At 42.8% G+C, this 17188-nt stretch overlaps 1 protein-coding gene across 3 annotated transcripts in view; it reads right to left on the bottom strand.

The window, feature by feature from the left end:
* The window catches only part of ITGBL1 (integrin subunit beta like 1), a 256018-nt gene that overhangs the window by 106217 nt on the left and 132613 nt on the right, over nt 1–17188 (bottom strand). For all 3 annotated transcript variants that reach the window (XR_009762710.1, XR_009762711.1, XM_061626598.1), the window contains exon 7: nt 7837–7983. Coding sequence is in view for 1 of the 3 variants with exons in the window: in XM_061626598.1 (XP_061482582.1) it covers nt 7837–7983 (147 nt within the window). In the remaining 2 variants the exon portion in view is untranslated. The remainder of the gene's footprint in view (nt 1–7836; nt 7984–17188) is intronic.

The raw sequence follows: 17188 nt of genomic DNA, 5'->3' as shown, positions 1-17188 counted from the left end.
TGGACCCAGATGCAGAGGATATGATATGTGGGGAGAATCTGACCTGGGACAATGACACAGTGGAAGTTCCTTCCTGATACAAATAGCAGCAGGGGGGTTGGTTTTCATTGGTACTGTGGTGGGGAAGAAAGGGTTAAACTCTCTCTCCCCTCCCTCTGCAGCCCCAAAACTGCTCCAGCTCCCCCAGGTCTGCAGTTCACATATGAAAAAGTATGCATGTTAACTGCATTCATACATCTAACACCATGTTTTAGGTGGCGGGTACTAGAGAGAGGGCCTTTTCAGTGGCGGCCCCCACCCTCTGGAACTCCCTCCCACAAGATCTTCGGCACATCTCTTCCATGAATATGTTCTGCAAGGCCTTAAAGACCTGGCTCTTTCAACAGGCTTTTGGGATTTCTGGGGAAGCTTAATATTTTTGTTTACATGCCTCCTATTATGTATTGTTTGTTTTATAATTTATACTTTTATACTGTATTTTTGTATTGTATTTTGCTATATTTATTGTATGTACATCGCCTAGAGTGGCCACCGGCCAGATAGGCGACACATAAATTAAAAAAAAATTTTTTTTTGTATTATTATGTTTTGTTTGGGTCTCATGCTGCAGCCAGGCATGCTGGAGTGAAAGACCACTGGCTACTCTCCTTTTGAAAATGTTAAAGCCAGCAGGAACTAGTTTCTCCATCACTAATAATTTCATACAGAAGAGTCCCAGTGAACTCAAAAGCTTGACCACTGCTTTATGGCTTTTCTGCTTTTCTATGGCTCTAATGAAATTTTTATGCCATTGCTATTGTCTGGTGTGATACTTCCATTTTGTTTCTCTTTGGCTTTCCATTATATACATGTCATTTTAAAAGAATAGAACCTCTGGAAAGATTTTAACAGTCTACGTTTTATTTTGTTTAAAAAAATTGGGAAAGACAGCAATCAAAGTTTGCACAGAACTGGATGACAGTCGGTCCGTCCTCCCTACAGATGGGAGATATATATACATCTCCTATAATTGAATGGTTTTCTTTGTTCACTGTACTGTGACAATGAAGAAGACTGATGTATGACAACATTAATTTAATGCTACAACAACTAAAATGCCATGCTCTTCTCAGGTGCCGAACAATACATTTTTACATGGCATTAGGAATCTTTGATGCAGTACCACTTCCATTCCCCTCTCATACTGAACACATTATGACAACGTTTGGAAAACCAAGAATTCACTATGAGGTTCCTGATGCAGGCAAGATTTCATTTTGATTTATCCAATGGAAATTTATTCATAATACTCAGGAATTATTTTGTAAGACATTGACCATCTCTGCCCCACAAGAATAGCTGTACTTTGATTTTCAGAAAGAGTAAATAATTAAGTTAAAACAAATTTCAATTTAATCTGGTTTACTAAGCATTCCCCCTCTCCCCCTGCCCCGTGACCAGTCCCAATTTTTGCGTTGTTATTATTTACACTTATTGGAGTGGGGGCGCTCCTGCTCCCATTCAGTTCCCTGCCATATTACTCCTGCTAGAACATAAGAGTATAGGGTGAAATCTAGCGTTGCTATCCTGCTCACAGAGTGGCTTTTGATCCAGTAGAGGAGATGGGCTAATCCAGTGCCCCCCTCCCACTGCAACCTCCACCATCACTTTCCACACTGTTCTGGAACATCCATCAACGCAATGGAACAGATTGTCGGGGGGGGGCACAGGGGGCTGCAGAGGGAAGGAGATCAGAGAAAATCACATCCCCCTCCTCTTCCATTCGTTGTGAATGCTTCTGTGTTTCCCAAGAGGGGCAGCAGCATATGATTTCACCATAGAAGCTTTGGAGAAGAGGAAGGCCATGAAGGATAAGCTATGCTAACTTCACCCTGATCTAGCTTCTTATGTTAGCATGGTTCTTGCACACCCGCTCATGATTTTTAATATGCAACATATCCATAGGGGAGTGGCAATCATGCCACTTAGCATAGGATGGAATGCTGAGGGTATGGCAATCTTGTCATTTCTGTATCATATAAACTTGACCCCAGTCTGCTGAAGTTTGCTGAATTGCTGATAATATGCATAGACCAAGCCCCTGACAATAGTTTCTCTAACATATAAAACACCCTTACCCAGCAAGAGGAGAAGAAATACCTTAGAATTATTTTCATATCTAAGAAAAGGCAACAGCTTTAAATTTATTCTTGACGTGATGTTTTATGTTGCCAAGAAATACATTTTAGAACAGGGGTGGGGAACACCTGAGGCCCTCCAGATATTGTTGGACTTCAACTCCCATCAGTCCCAGCCAACATAGTCAATGGGCAAAAATGATGGGAGCTGGTAGTCAAGCAGCATGTGGTCACTGGTTCCCCACCCTTGTTTCAGAGCCTAGTCAACTTTGTGGATGACAGGATTTGCTGCTGTTCACCTGAGACAGAGGGCATACATGAAGGCTGGATCTGTTGGAATGTATGAGGTTCAACTCCAACTTGGTGGGTTGAGGCTGCATAGGGTTAATAAGGGTAGCTAGAGAGCTCTTGCTGGTTGAGGCTATACCTATCCCTTTGATCCTCTGCCGTCTCTCCCCTTCCTGCTAGGCTGATAAGCAAAGGAATGTTGATCCCAGTTCCTTCCCGCCTTTCTCAGTGTTCTCTTTTTCTCGAGAGGGGAGCAGACATCTTCTCTTTGTCTCTCCTCTCAACCAGGATGAGGGCCAGCACTGGGACCAGTGCAGGCTGCTCCAGCATAGCCAGTTAGCTAGATATAGAACTCTTTCCTATCAAGCACGTACTTCCAGAATAAAGTAGTTGTTTCTTATTTTAAAGCTTAAAGTCTCTGTCTGACTAATTTGCAGGGAAGGTAGAATCTTAGCAAAGATTCAAACACACATACACACAAAGCTCGCTCAATACTCTCCGTTCCACAGCACTACGCAACTCTGCTACGCAACTCAATAGAATTCCGACAGGATCAAACTAGTATCTTTTAATTTCAGCTATGGGAAAATAGTCCTTATATTTCTGTACTAGTTTTGTGCTAAGCAAATAGGAGGAATTCCATCACAAACTTCACCTTCTTAGGTGCAGACAACAGATTTCTACAGAAAATCCAATGATCAACTATAAATGCAGTTGGGACGGGGGCACGCTTCTGTCTTTCAGAGGTTTCTCACTCTTTTATACAAGGCTCCAGCTCTTTTATGGTATGTGTTTTTGTGTGTGGTTGCACAGCATCATGTGTTTCGTAGTCTTAAAGACACATAAATATATCATTGTTATTGACCATGCTATTTTATTTGTTGTTCTGCTGCTTCATGAGGTATCAAAACATTGTTATTCTCAGACTTATGATAATCTGGCAGGGTACACTTCAGGTGGGTCACAGAATGTACTATTTCTTGAGAGCATCTTATTATTATTTATTAACAATATTATAGGAGTTGGTTAAAGCGGCAAAACTTAAACAAGTCATGGTGCAAAATGTGTTATTGAAAGGTGAGATGAAATTATAAGAGAAGGTTGGTCACGAAAGAGTTAATATCGCATTAATGCACGTGGATTGGTATGAAAGAGTTAAAATGTTTCGCTATCTTGCAAAGAGCAATGGGGAAAAACCCACATACTCTAAACCAGCTTATTGCGCGAATTTGTTTGATGATAAAACATCCTGGCTCAAGGTAAATGAATAACAGATCTGTGAGTGCTGTGAGATTTCCTGTATGGTCGATATGATTTGCAGATAAATATTTTTAACTACAGAGCTGCAATGCTCTTTTCAAATTTTAAAGTTTTAAAAGCCCACCAAGTAAATATAGAATGCAGAGGCTAAGAACAACGTGGATCAATATGCCTTCTTTTGTAAGATAGTAGTTATTTCAAAGGACATTCCAGGATTATCTTCTACCTGATTGCCATTCTGTAGAAATTAATTACTCTGTTTAGGGGCTATAGCTTCTAAGAACACCACAGAACTAATATCAACAGCTTTGCAGTTTCTCTTATTTTGGAAAGGTTGATCAAACAAGCTAATTGCCCTTACACTGTAATAAATGGTAGTCATCCAGCAACATCTCTCTAATCATGTTTTATAGTAATTTACAGCAAGGCTATGGCCTCTCCAGTTTAGTGAAAGTTATGTCAAAAAAGGTCTAAAAACCACTCAACCCTCAGAAAATTTTCTGGGAGAGATGCTTGCATACATAACAGTTTTGCAAGATCAGAGATCTCGTATGAATTTAAAACACATCTTGGCACAGAATAGCAAACAGCTTCCATCTTGCTTTGTTATAAAAAGGGGACAGTGAGAAAGTGAACCATACTGAAATGCCTAAGGTTGAAAATTCTGATCTATTACCCTTAATTTTCCATAATGGATTAAACCAGAGGTTCCCAAACTGTGGTCCACAAGCTTCATTCAGATGGCCCGTGGCATGTCTGTGGATTTGTGGTTGAAGATGGGAGACGACACATCCATCGCATTAAATATATTGATTTTTAGTTACATTTTTATTGCTTTTTTATTCCTTATATTGTATGACAATATGAATTCTATGGAATTCAAAGTGTAATACAATAAAATGCAATATATTAGAAATAAATATGCAATTAAAAACAATACAGTATCTAGCACAGTACACTGGAATTGCTACAAGAGGCAGAAAAATAACTAAGTCATCTGCCAAAACCCTTAGCAATTTTCAAGTGGTCCATGGGGGGGGGGAAATTTGGTAACCACTGGATTAAATGATAGATTCTAAATTAAGATGAGTTCCTACAAAATGCCAATAACATAATAGAAACATACCTTGATTTAGAACATTAGGGCAAAATTATTATTGTCAAAGAATAAATAATTTTCCGGTGTTATTTTCATCAGTATGACATGATATTGTCGATGATTATGATTTTGAATTATTTCCTTTACCCTAAGGTCCCAGAATGGATCACAATAATTTAAAATACAACATTAAAGACAATTTAAAACAACTGACCATTGTAAGAATAGGGTGGGTCCTGTTCTCATGACTGCAATCCAGCAGAGAATTGAACACAGTTAGGTCTACACTGAAATCAAGGGGCTTAAGCATATCTAACACTGTGTTAAATTATGGTCAATGTCTTTCAAACACTGATATTGATATTGTAAAATATACAGAAATCCTTTTCAGAAATGCTAAGGTTATACCCATAGAAGGGGCACAGGGGTAGGCACATCACCCTTACCCCTCCACTTGCCCTTTAGCCAGCCTCCCTTATTAGGTGGAGCAGCCACATTTCTAGGTGGGGCACTGGGAAGGAGAGGCACATAGCACCAGCCAATCCTCCCCCACTCACTGGTGGAGAGGTTGTAAGGGCCAGACCAGGAGAAGGGAAAGGCAGTGACATTCCTCCTCACTCCTCCTCCATCCAGAGATTGTGTTAACTTATATGAATGAAGCTGACGCTGTTGAATGGTCTCGCCCCTTTTTGAGAGATCTCAAGGAATACCAGACTCAAAAGCTTGACTTTGCCTATAGCTACAGCCCGTTTTCACCTGTGGTCTGCCCCTGTGTTCTGATTCTTCATGAGCTGAACTACTTTGGTAAAGACAGTGAGCTCCTGAGCTTGGCTTTGATGCTGCATTAGGTATCTCAGTTTTAGATTCCACCTGAAAAACAAACTTGCCCATACTACAAGTTTAGGGAAGGGCAGAAAAAATATAAATACTATAGGGTGTGTTTGTTAGCTCCTCCTTGAGAGTCCCTCCTTCTAGTCTTGTTCCTGGCCTTTAGATTTTCCTTCTTGTTGGACAATCAAGGAAAAACCTTTTACCTGGCTGCTATATAAACTAACCATTGGAAACTAATTGTGGAAAGCAATTGGAATTTTTCTACTGGTTGCTGGGTTGATTTTTCTGTCCAAAACCCTGAAAAGGCCTCATGTTGAGCTGCCATATTAGGAAAAACAGAAATTAAGCCTGAATTACAATGTCTTAGGTGTCCAACTAGCCAGTTAGCTAACTGCAGTGTAAACAACGTTTCTATTCCTCTAGGGCTGTTTTCATCCTTTGCCATCAAGTAATCAAGAAAAAGAAGAAGAAAATAGACACTATGATTGTGAGTTTAGTGAGTGCTTTAAAAGAGTAAAGGAGTTTTTCGGATCACTTTGGTTTATCTCTCTTCACCCTTCAGCAATAACCCCCGAATCGTGCTCTACTCATTATAACAACTGCAGAATAAACAAACTCTTACTTCTTACTGCAGGCAAACATGCTTTTTTATTGCTGGCTGGGTAGACAGCATAACTGAAACTGAAAAGCAGAGCAAAGGAAAGTCCAAGGGGTGGAATTTAACTCTAACCCATAATACAAAGTTTAATATTTAACTCTAAAAGGGTTGTGTTAATATAAACGCTGTGTTTTTTTCAGGATCACTTAATTAATTATAAGGTGATCGTGACCATGAAAAATCCAACCTCAGTCAGGGAAAGTCTTGAGTGAGCAGACATTTGGGGGCTCTTTCAGATGAGGCTTTTTGTTGTGCACTCACTCTGCCTTAGTCACTGAATTTTTCAGAGTGTCTTATTCTTAAATTATTCCTGTTCTTAAAACAAGCTATCATTGTTTAAATGGAGGCTATCATTGTCTGTCATGTCACAAATCAAAAAGAAAACAATTCCCCAAAAAAATCCTAGGGGGGAGGCAAAACACAGCTCTGGGGGGGATTGCCCCCATTTGCCCCCCATCCCAGCTACAAGCCTGCCTCCACCTTGACCTTGCCATGTTGGAGGGGAATTGGAAGTGCGTTCCGCTGAATGTATTTTCACCCCTTTCTACAATCGGGAACCATGTGCAATCAGGGTTCCCAGTTGTAGTGAGAATTTTAACAATTTTCAGCTTAACATGTTTACAATACAACCTCCCTTCAAACCTTCCTGATCCATATGGAGAGGTCAGGGAGTGGGACCAGCATCCTGTCCATGGATACAATTCAAGAATGATAGAATAGGAATTGTATTGGCCAATTAATTAGTTTGTTGGTTAGAAATGAGAGACGCAATCTAGCAAATTTAGTCATGACTTACATTCTAATGGAATCATTGGCACAGTTGAATCACACTCCAATTTTTATTTTTATTTTTGGTCCTAACGAAGGCATGTTAGATTGTGCCCATAAACAGCCCTTCAATTCACCAACAGTCTTAATAATCACATGTGTTGCAATCAGAGCCAGCTCCAAGTTTGAGGGGGGCCTGGGCAAACTGTACTCTGGTGCCCCCCCCTTTCACTGATAGGCCTCCTCAGGTTTCCCTGGACAGGACTCCAAAGAAGGCTAGGAGCTGCCGTTTTAATTTTCCACAAAGGTCTGGAACTTGTCACTCTGGAGCAACTGGGGAATTAAAATAGAGCTGGATGATTCCAGCCAAGTGACAAAGCTGGTGGTCCCTGCTCAGGCCTTGGGGCCTTGGCCACTGCCCAAAGATACCAAGTGCTGAAGATTTGCCTAAAGGCAATCCAAGTGAGGAAGATAAGAGATGCCAACTAGCCAGTCTATTTTAGTAGCCTACTGCCCATGAATTTGCTGTTGAGTCTTTTATAAGAAAGAAAGAAAGAAAGAAAGAAAGACATCAGGTTTGTTGATTAAACACTTCTGACATCCACAAATCACATGAGGCCCCTGCTGATCCCGCCTATTCCAAGTGTAGGCTAGTAGGGATTAACAGGTGGCAAAATCTTTTCTGCTTGAGCTGCTCTATAAAACAGTTGAAATGTGAACCAGTTTCCATGCTCAATGAAACTGAACTGCCTCCATATCAAGCTGCAGCTCAACTGAATTGCTGCCATGCTGAAAAATCAAAGTGAGCTACCTACCTCTTCCAGAGCACGGCAAGTGTGAGCTTCCTTGACATTTTCGAGCACTCTCTTCAGCTGACATATGACAAGAAAGAGAATGCTCACACTTCTTCCCTGTCCAGCCTGGTTTACAATCACATCTTCCACAGTTACACTGTCCATGACCTTAACAGCAAAATGAAAATACATATTTCAGCTTATGGTAGCCATGTGTCCTACTTTACAGACAACAGTTCTCTACTTGAAGGACTGCCCAGTTTAAAGATTTTAAAAAATGAGAGGAGAGCAGTGGCCTCAAAGTTAGACAACAACAATTAGCATCTCAAACAACAGAGTAGGAATGCAGGTCACCTGATCACAGTGTGCCGCACTTTGGTGAAATGCATTGTATTTCTATTTAAATTATAGTAATTATTTCTAATTTACTATATGCTTAAATTAGCATGTGAAAATTTTATGCAAATATGTACCCTCTTTCATCCTCTTTTTTGGTAATGCACAAATGGCCACTCCACTTCAGCTCCGCCTCTACAGTTGCATAGCTACTTAATGGTTGCTTCTCATAATGTCCAACATGGTGACTTTCAGATGTTGACTACAGCTCCCATCAGTCCCAGCCAGCATAGCTAATGGTCAGGGATAATAAAACTTTTTGTAGTCTCACAACATCTGGAGGGCACCTGATTGGCTGTCCCTGGTTTACATATTCTATTCTTGTTTATGGTGGATAGCATAATCATGTACTGTTTTAGCAACATCTGCTTTACTAGTGTAACAAGTAAGCTCAAAACCATGAAGGAGAAGGAACAAGATAACATCTAAATGGGGTCTTATTCTGATACCTTGGGGATCTCAGTATTTGACTGAGTGGTTAGAACAGGAGTGTAGGCAATGTTTGGCCCTCCAGAGAGAAAGACTTTTAAGTCAAGCCTCCAGAACCTGTGGTGTTCTTGGTTTTTAACAGTTTACAGACAAGGAGGTTTGTACCAATTGGTTGACAGAAGGAAAATGTGCAGGCAATATTCTACCCAATCAAAGTGTGATACAGCCTAAGCACCACCAAAGGAGACATGATGATTAGGAACTACAATCCTCAGAAATAAATGGCCTGAGCATGCACAGAATGCACTTGCCTCACCAATGAGGAATCTCTGATTGTATTTAATAAGGTGATTCCACAACACATATCCTTTGTATAAACAGTACATCTTATAATCATCACAGGAAGTACCTGCTGGATCAGGTAACGGCCCATCTAGTCCATCATCTGGTTCTCAGAGTAGCCAACCAAACACACACACACAGAGCAAGCATTTTTTAAACCTAAAAACCCCAGAAATGTAAAACCATACCTCTCTCAGATCTAAAGGCCACACACACATATTTGTATCCGCGGTTCCAAACCTAAATACAACACACCAATGGTTGCAAGTACTTTTAAATTCTATTATTCACCTTGTTAAGCACTGCCTCATAACAGTGTTTCACATAAGACAAAAATGTTATCAAACATGGTGTCTTTGGGGTTAAGGTCAGATTTGGGGGGATTTGGGGCATGGGTCTGGTGGGAATTTTTTTTTATTGATAACACTGACATCCTCCTCCCCTGTAGTGCTCAGGCAGTCTTTCTAAGTGGTGGGTGCTATTAGTGCACCTGATGGGTGTGCCTAGGCTTTTGGGCCTAGACACTGCAACAGCCTAGCCTAGCCTAGCCTAGAGCAGGACCTGAGAAGAAGCAGAGAGGTAGTGAGCTGGCTCTCCAAGTTCCAGGAAGTCTATTGAGGCTAACTTCCATGTAATGGGGAGCTGAAATATTGTGTGTGCATGCATGTCTGGGGGGCATTTCTTCCCTAGTTTGTTAAAAAAAAAGTTGAAAAATCTGTCAATCCGGTTCCATTTCAAAATGGTTTTGAAGAGTATAATGTGGCTAGAGCCTTAGTTGCAACAGTTTTAGACCTCTACCCAACTGTGCAAACCATTGTATATGTTGTTGTTATGTGCCTTCAAGTCGATTATGACTTAAGGTGACCCTTTGAATCAGCGACCTCCAAGAGCATCTGTCATGAACCACTCTGTTCAGATCTTGTAAGTTCATCTATTGTATATAATTCACCTTATATAACTTTTCTTACATGAACTTACGTACTACCAAAGAAGTGGGCTGGTCCAGGGCCTTTCTGTTGCACAGTTAATTCTAGCACCTGTAGTTCAGAGAGATGTATAGTTCCTATGTGACATGCTGTCAAGCATTTCCTTATGAAAAGTGATGTTTATAGGTATTAGGGTTGCCAGGTCAGAAGCAACCCAAAACCTGAGATTTGAGGGGCGGGCATGGGGCGGGCCCTAGTGATGTCATTAAGCATGATACATTAAGCATCAATCACAGTTGCTTGGAGCATACAATTAAAACAAATCTGATTGGAAATTAAGATAGAAATCTTAGCTAAAAGATGGAGCCTGGGTAGCGAACATTTAATCTAGCCTACTTGCTTTCAGTAGGAAGGGTTAAGTGCCTTCAGGCCAGGCCAGTCATCAGAAGGTCACTGTAGGGACAAAGGAGCTTAGTGTTGTGGAGATGTTAGATGGGAGCTTTGGGGAGTAAAGATGAATGCTCCTGAAGGCTGCAATTCTAAACACACTTACTAAGGGATTAAGCCCCATAGAACTCAACAAGACTAACTTCTAGTCGATACAGTTTGGATTGTGCTGTTGGTAAACCTTGACTAGGGTTCCTCTACAAAGACATCCATATCCAAGTAGGGTTGGCAACCCCCTGCCTGGAATGCCCTGCCCTTATCATTTAACGTGGCTGCTCCAAACTTCTTTACAGATTTGACCCTTCACTTCAGAAAGAGGTCTGAGAAATGAGTAAGAGTAAGAAGTATCTTTTAAAATTGTTCTTTTCAATTCACTCTTGAATGCACATCATACCTAGGGTAGATCCACACCATTCATTTAAAGCACATTCAACACCCAATTGAAGCACATGAATCCCACCACAAAATCATGGGAACTGCAGTTTGTTAGGAGTGGTGAGAACTATAACTGTGAGGGGGAAACGACACTTCCCAGGATTCTTTAGGGGAAGTCGTGCGCTTTAAATGCGAGTTGGCTGTGCTTTAAACATATTGCGTGAATCCACTTAATAAATTTTGCCTGCATGTAAATTGTTTTAATTAATTTTTCAAAATGGAAATGAGCTATAAACTGTAGTGGGTGACAATGGGCTACTCACCATCTCTCAGCCTATCTGCCCCTCAGGATGAAAACAATGGAGAACCATGACCAACCCAAGGCATACTTAAAATGTAAAGGAAGTATTGTACAACCATAGTGTGAAATTGGATACTTATTGGGACACAGTATGACAAAATATTTATGTAAGCATGACTGTCAAATATGTTTATTATTTATACAACCTGTAAAGATATTTATAGTGCAATCCTATGTTTGTTTACTCAGAAGCAAGTCCCAATGTATTCAATGGGGCTTACTTAACCAGGGAAAACTGTATCCTGAAGTGATAAGGAACTTGTTCTTTTAACAAGCCTTTTAAGTTGAGACCTTATCCCAGTCTGTGTCTGTGTTAGAATTGCTTTTTAATATGTTTTTAAACCTTTTCTTAAAAAAAAAGTTTTTAAAGCTTTTAAAAATGTTTTTAAAGATGTTTTGTTTTAATATATTTTAAAGTCTGTTTTTATGATTTTTAAAGTGTTTTTAATGCTTTTGTTTGCCGCCCTGAGCTCCTACTGGGAGGAAGGGCAGGATATAAATCAAATAATAAATAAATAAATAAACTTTATTCACTCAACCCAAAATTCAGAATCATGCCACTTTAAGCTGTTTTGCAACTGTTTATACTTGTTTTATGGTTATTGGTTTTTAAAGTGATTTATTTTTTATTGTGAGTTGCCTTGGTTTCCAATCAGCAACCCTACCTCACAGGGTTGTTGGAAAGGACACACACACACACAGAGGTGTAAAAATACACCCTATATAATCCTAACCATGTCTACTCAAAAGTAGGTCCTAATGGAGTATTGGATTAAATACTTTTATATTTCATAGCCCAGGGTCTGACTCTTGCACAGAAGAGAAAAAAAAACTTTAAGCCATATTACTTACACAAACTGCAAAATCTGAACGCCTCCATTTTCGGACGTTGAAATTAAGCTTAGGCATGCCTGGATCAAAAAGTCACAACCTGGCTTCATTTATTGGCTACAATCCTGAAAGGGCAGGGTTAGAGCCAGAGCTTGAACAAGTTACTTTTTAAAACTACAACTCCCATCAGCCCCAGCCAGCATGGCCACTGGATTGGGCTGATGGGAGTTGTAGTTAGAGCAAGGAGCTGTGCTAAACATTTGTAAAACAGATTTAACAGTCATGCGGGGGGGCGGTTGACATTTTGGTGTATATCTCGGGAACCAGACCACCTAGAAACGTAATTTTTTTAAAATTGAAGTTGAGAGTCCAGAGATTAAAGGGTACTAGCCGGAGAGCCAGAGGGCCCCCCAAAAACCAGAGACTCTGGCCAAAGACCGGAGATCTGGTAACCCTAATAGATATTGATTTAATTTTTAAAGTGAAACTTCTCTTAATTGCTTTCCTGGCATGGCAAAGGCAACCGGGGTAGTTAGTTCCAGAAACAAGCTGCCTAAGGAGAAAGGAACTCACAGTTCACAAGCATACTAAAACATTGTACCTGTCCAAGGAAGCCTTTCAAACATGTACACTTTGTATGCTGCCGGACTCACTTTTGGTGTATCTACAGCTGTGTGTGAAAATTCATTCTCAACTTTGACACATGTGTTGACACCATACAGATGTTCAATGCTTCATCACAGAAGAACAAACTTAGTAATTCTGGCTTTTGAAAGTAACATATTTGAAGGAATTTCAAGTGAACAGTTCCTCTGCAAGTTTGCAGAAAAATCACAATGTATTAGACTTTATAACAGGTCAGATCCTTATGGTAGGATGACTTGCACGATATATTTACTTCCTAGTCACTGTTACTTAGTTTACATGACTATTTTGCATGTGGAAAACATTGTATTTAAATTGATTTGCTTTTTTGTAAACGCCACAAGTCATAGTTCCTAATTAAAATGCATAAATTGATGGGTGTCATTACCTATGAAAATGTTTTTCCCCCAGAAACTTCTTTTATAGTGACCAATGCCCCAACCCTTCTGTCCCCCTGCCATTTTCATCTCTGCCCCCCCTCCAATGAAACTGTCTCACTATACCCCTGCCCTGCCTTAGTCCTTTCCTCTCCTGGGGTGACTCTTCACATACAGCGGTATAAGCTGGCGACAAGGTAGCAGAACTGGCTATACCAAATTAGGTTGGAGAAAAGGGAGGGATACCATTTTAAAATGTTTTCTATGTAAACAACTCCCTGCAGATGGAAAACTAGCAGCATACCACAGAGAAAGGTTCTAGCCTGGCTCTGTTCCTACTGTGCTTATGTTTTTTCTCCTAGTGATGAATTTCCATAACAAACACAGGGGAGCAATCAAAATTGTGATTCCCTCGCCTGAAGTCTAAAATGCTACAGTCCATCCTATGGTCTAAACCAGCCTTTCCCAACTAGTCGGCTACCAGATGTTGTTGGACCACAACTCCCATCAGCCTCAGCCAGCATTGCCAATGGTCAGGAAAGATGGGAATTGTGGTCCAACATCTGGTGGCCCACTAGGTGGGAAAGGCTGGAAGGTACCTTGCTGAAGCTAATTAAGAAGGACTGGGTCCAGACACTGCCTAAAAGGGATACAGCCTGGGAACCCCATGTATGCTGCCTTGACTTCCATGATGAACGTAAGTTCAGCCCTGCTGGATCAAGCCACGTGGCATGGTGGGGCGGAGGCACTTGCCTGATCTCCCAGCAGAGCGTTACCCGGCATGCAGCGGGAGATGCGTTCGCACCAAGATGACAGCGCCTCTAGATGAGTACGAGAAAGAAGCAGGCTGCGTCCCTATCCTGCACCCTGAGAGATGTCATGCTTTTTGCTACGGTTTGTGTTCCATCATCGCTGCCGTGACTGTGCCCTCTGCTGTTATTGCTGTTGCTGCGCTTTGTCATGGCCTGGGCTCCGATGTCGCTGTGGCCCTTTGTGCTTTGTACCTTCTTATCATCATTGCCATCTGGATCCTTCGGAGGTCTACACCCTATGGTGTGTACAGCCCAGAAACCTATGAAGGCTACTGGAAACTGCTGAGATTGGCGTTCATCGTGGAAAGAAGAGAGGTCTAGAGCTGACGTTTGTGCACACAGAGTGCGGGACTATGTTTGCTGTGAGAGTGTAAATTGAATGTGTGGGTGTCTGTATGAGTGGATGGTATGAGTGGGTGTGTATTTTTTATTTATATGAGTTTTGTTTTTATAGTTTACAATGTGCCTGGGGAAGAGATCTTTCTATCAAGTGGGGAGACTAGAGGGGGCCCCAATTGCCGTAGTGACGGGCAGAGGAAGGTATGGTGTTAGGAGAGGGACATGCCAGGTAAGGGGAACGCGGCCCAGACATGTAGTGGCTGTGCCTTGTTCCGGTCCCTCTCATATCCGCAGGGTTGTTGGTTGTCCTCTCAGCCAACCCTCAGATCTCCAGTTGCTGCTTCTTAATGCCAGATCAGTACAAAATAAAACCTCCCTCGTCCATGATTTGATTATGGATGAGGCAGCCGATCTGGCATGCATAACCAAGACCTGGGTGGGCGAGCAGGGAGGAGTTAGTCTCTCCCAGCTCTGCCCACCGGGGTATTTGGTTCAGCATCATGGTAGATCTGAGGGTTGGGGAGGTGGGGTTGCTGTGGTCTATAAGAGTTCCATCTCACTCACCAAGCACCATGTCCATGCAGTTACGGGTCTGGAGTGTTTGCACCTTGTGTTGGGCCAGAGGGACAGACTGGGAATCCTTTTGGTGTACCGTCCACCTTGCTGCCCAATGGCTTCCCTAACTGAGCTGACGGAAGTGGTCTCGGAGGTATTGTTGAGATCCCCCAGACTATTAGTACTGGGGAATGTCAACATCCATGCCGAGGCTTCTTTGTCTGGGGCAGCTCAGGACTTCATGGACGCCATGACAACCATGGGGCTGTCTCAACGTGTTAGTGGCCCAACACATACATCGGGGCATACTCTCGACCTTGTTTTTACTACTGGACATGGGGATAGTAATCTGGATGTGGGGAGTCTTACATCTCTCCCTTTGTCATGGTCAGATCACTGCTTGCTGAAGTTTAGACTTTCAGTGGCCTTTTCCCTCTGCAAGGGTGGGGGACCTATTAAAATGGTCCGCCCCCAGAGACTAATGAATCCTGAAGGTTTTCAAAGGGCTCTGGGGGATTTTCCGGCTGATAGGACTGGCGCTCCTGTCGAAGCCCTGGCTAATCTGTGGAATGCAGAGATGACCCGGGCAGTGGACACGATCGCTCCTGCGCGCCCTCTCCTTTGTAGAGCTCATACAGCTCCTTGGTATACTCTGGAGCTAAGAGCGATGAAGCAAGATAGGAGACGGCTTGTGCGGAGTTGGAGATGAACTCCCGACGAATGCAATTATGCACTGGTTTGTGCTTCTACCAAACGGTATGTAGGAGCGGTGAGGGCGGCGAAGAAACAACATTTCGCCGCCACTATTAAGGCATCTCTCTCCCGCCCAGCGGAGCTTTTTAGAGTTGTCCTAGGGCTACTCCATTCTGGCCCACAGGACATGGCAGATACATCGGTAACCCACTGTAATGAGTTTGCTGAGCACTTCCAGCATAAGATCTTATGCATTCATCGGGACCTAGATTCCCATTTTATGACAGTTAGTCCTAATGAGGTGTCTGGAGCACCGTCTAGTCATGTTTTGTTGGATGAGTTTCAGTCGGTTCAGTTCGAGGACGTGGACAAGGTGCTTGGACAGGTACGTGCAACCACTTCGGTACTTGATCCTTGCCCCTCTTGGCTTATAAAAACTAGCAAGGATGGAACAGCCAGCTGGGCCAAGGAAGTGATAAATGCCTCTTTACGAGAGGGAGTGGTCCCTGGCTGTCTGAAAGAAGCGGCGGTGAGACCACTCCTGAAAAAACCTTCCTTGGACCCAGAAGACTTTAACAACTATAGACCAGTGGCAAATGTTCCATTCTTGGGCAAGGTCCTGGAACGAGTGGTTGCTGACCAGCTCCAGGCGCTATTGGATGAAACCGATTATCTAGATCCATTTCAGTCAGGTTTCAGACCCGGTTTTGGCACTGAGACGGTCTTGGTCGCCCTGTGTGATGACCTATGTCGGGAGAGAGACAGAGGGAGTGTAACTCTGTTGATTCTCCTTGATCTCTCAGCGGCTTTTGATACCATCGACCATGGTATCCTTCTGGAGAGGCTTGCGGAGTTGGGTGTTGGAGGCACTGCTTGGCAGTGGTTCCGCTCCTACTTGGCGGGCCATCTCCAGAAGATAATACTTGGGGAACATTGCTCGACCCCATGGGTTCTCCAATATGGGGTCCCACAGGGTTCGGTCTTGTCTCCCATGCTTTTTAACATCTATATGAAGCCGTTAGGTGTGGTCATCCGGAGTTTTGGAGTGCGTTGTCATCAGTACGCTGATGACACGCAGCTCTACTTCTCCTTTACATCTTCTTCAGGTGAGGCGGTCGATGTGCTGAACCGTTGTCTGGACGCGACAATGGACTGGATGAGAACTAACAAACTGAAACTCAATCCTGATAAGACTGAAATGCTGCTGGTGGATGGTTTCTCTGGTCAGATGGTGGATACATACCCTGTCCTGGACGGGGTTACACTCCCCTAAAGGATCAGGTTCGTAGTTTGGGAGTCGTTTTAGACTCTTCCCTGTCACTTGAGGCCCATGTAGCCTCAGTGGCACGGAATGCGTTCTACCAACTTCGGTTGGTAGCCCAGCTACATCCCTATCTGAGTAAGGAGGACCTTACATCAGTGGTTCATGCTCTGGTAACCTCACTTTTGGACTACTGCAACGCGCTCTATGTAGGGCTACCTTTGAAGACGGTTCGGAAGCTACAGCTAGTGCAAAATATGGCGGCCAGACTGCTAACAAGAACTAAGCGGTCTGAGCATATAACACCTGTTCTGGCTCGCTTGCACTGGCTTCCAATATGCTACCAGGCCAGATTCAAAGTGTTGGTTTTAACCTATAAAGCCTTATACGGCGTGGGACCACGATACCTGCAGGAACGCCTCTCCCGTTACGAACCGGCTCGTACACTACGGTCTACTACGAAGGCCCTCCTCCGGGTCCCGACCCATAGGGAGGCCTGGAGGGTAGTAACAAGATCTAGGGCCTTCTCAGTGGTGGCCCCCGAATTGTGGAATAGTCTCCCCGAGGAGGTATGCCTGGCGCCG

The sequence above is a fragment of the Rhineura floridana genome, chromosome 5 (assembly GCF_030035675.1).
Source record: "Rhineura floridana isolate rRhiFlo1 chromosome 5, rRhiFlo1.hap2, whole genome shotgun sequence".
Lineage (NCBI taxonomy): Eukaryota > Metazoa > Chordata > Lepidosauria > Squamata > Rhineuridae > Rhineura > Rhineura floridana.
The sequence above is the reverse complement of the archived record's forward strand: the minus strand, read 5'-3'. Positions and strand labels throughout refer to the sequence as shown.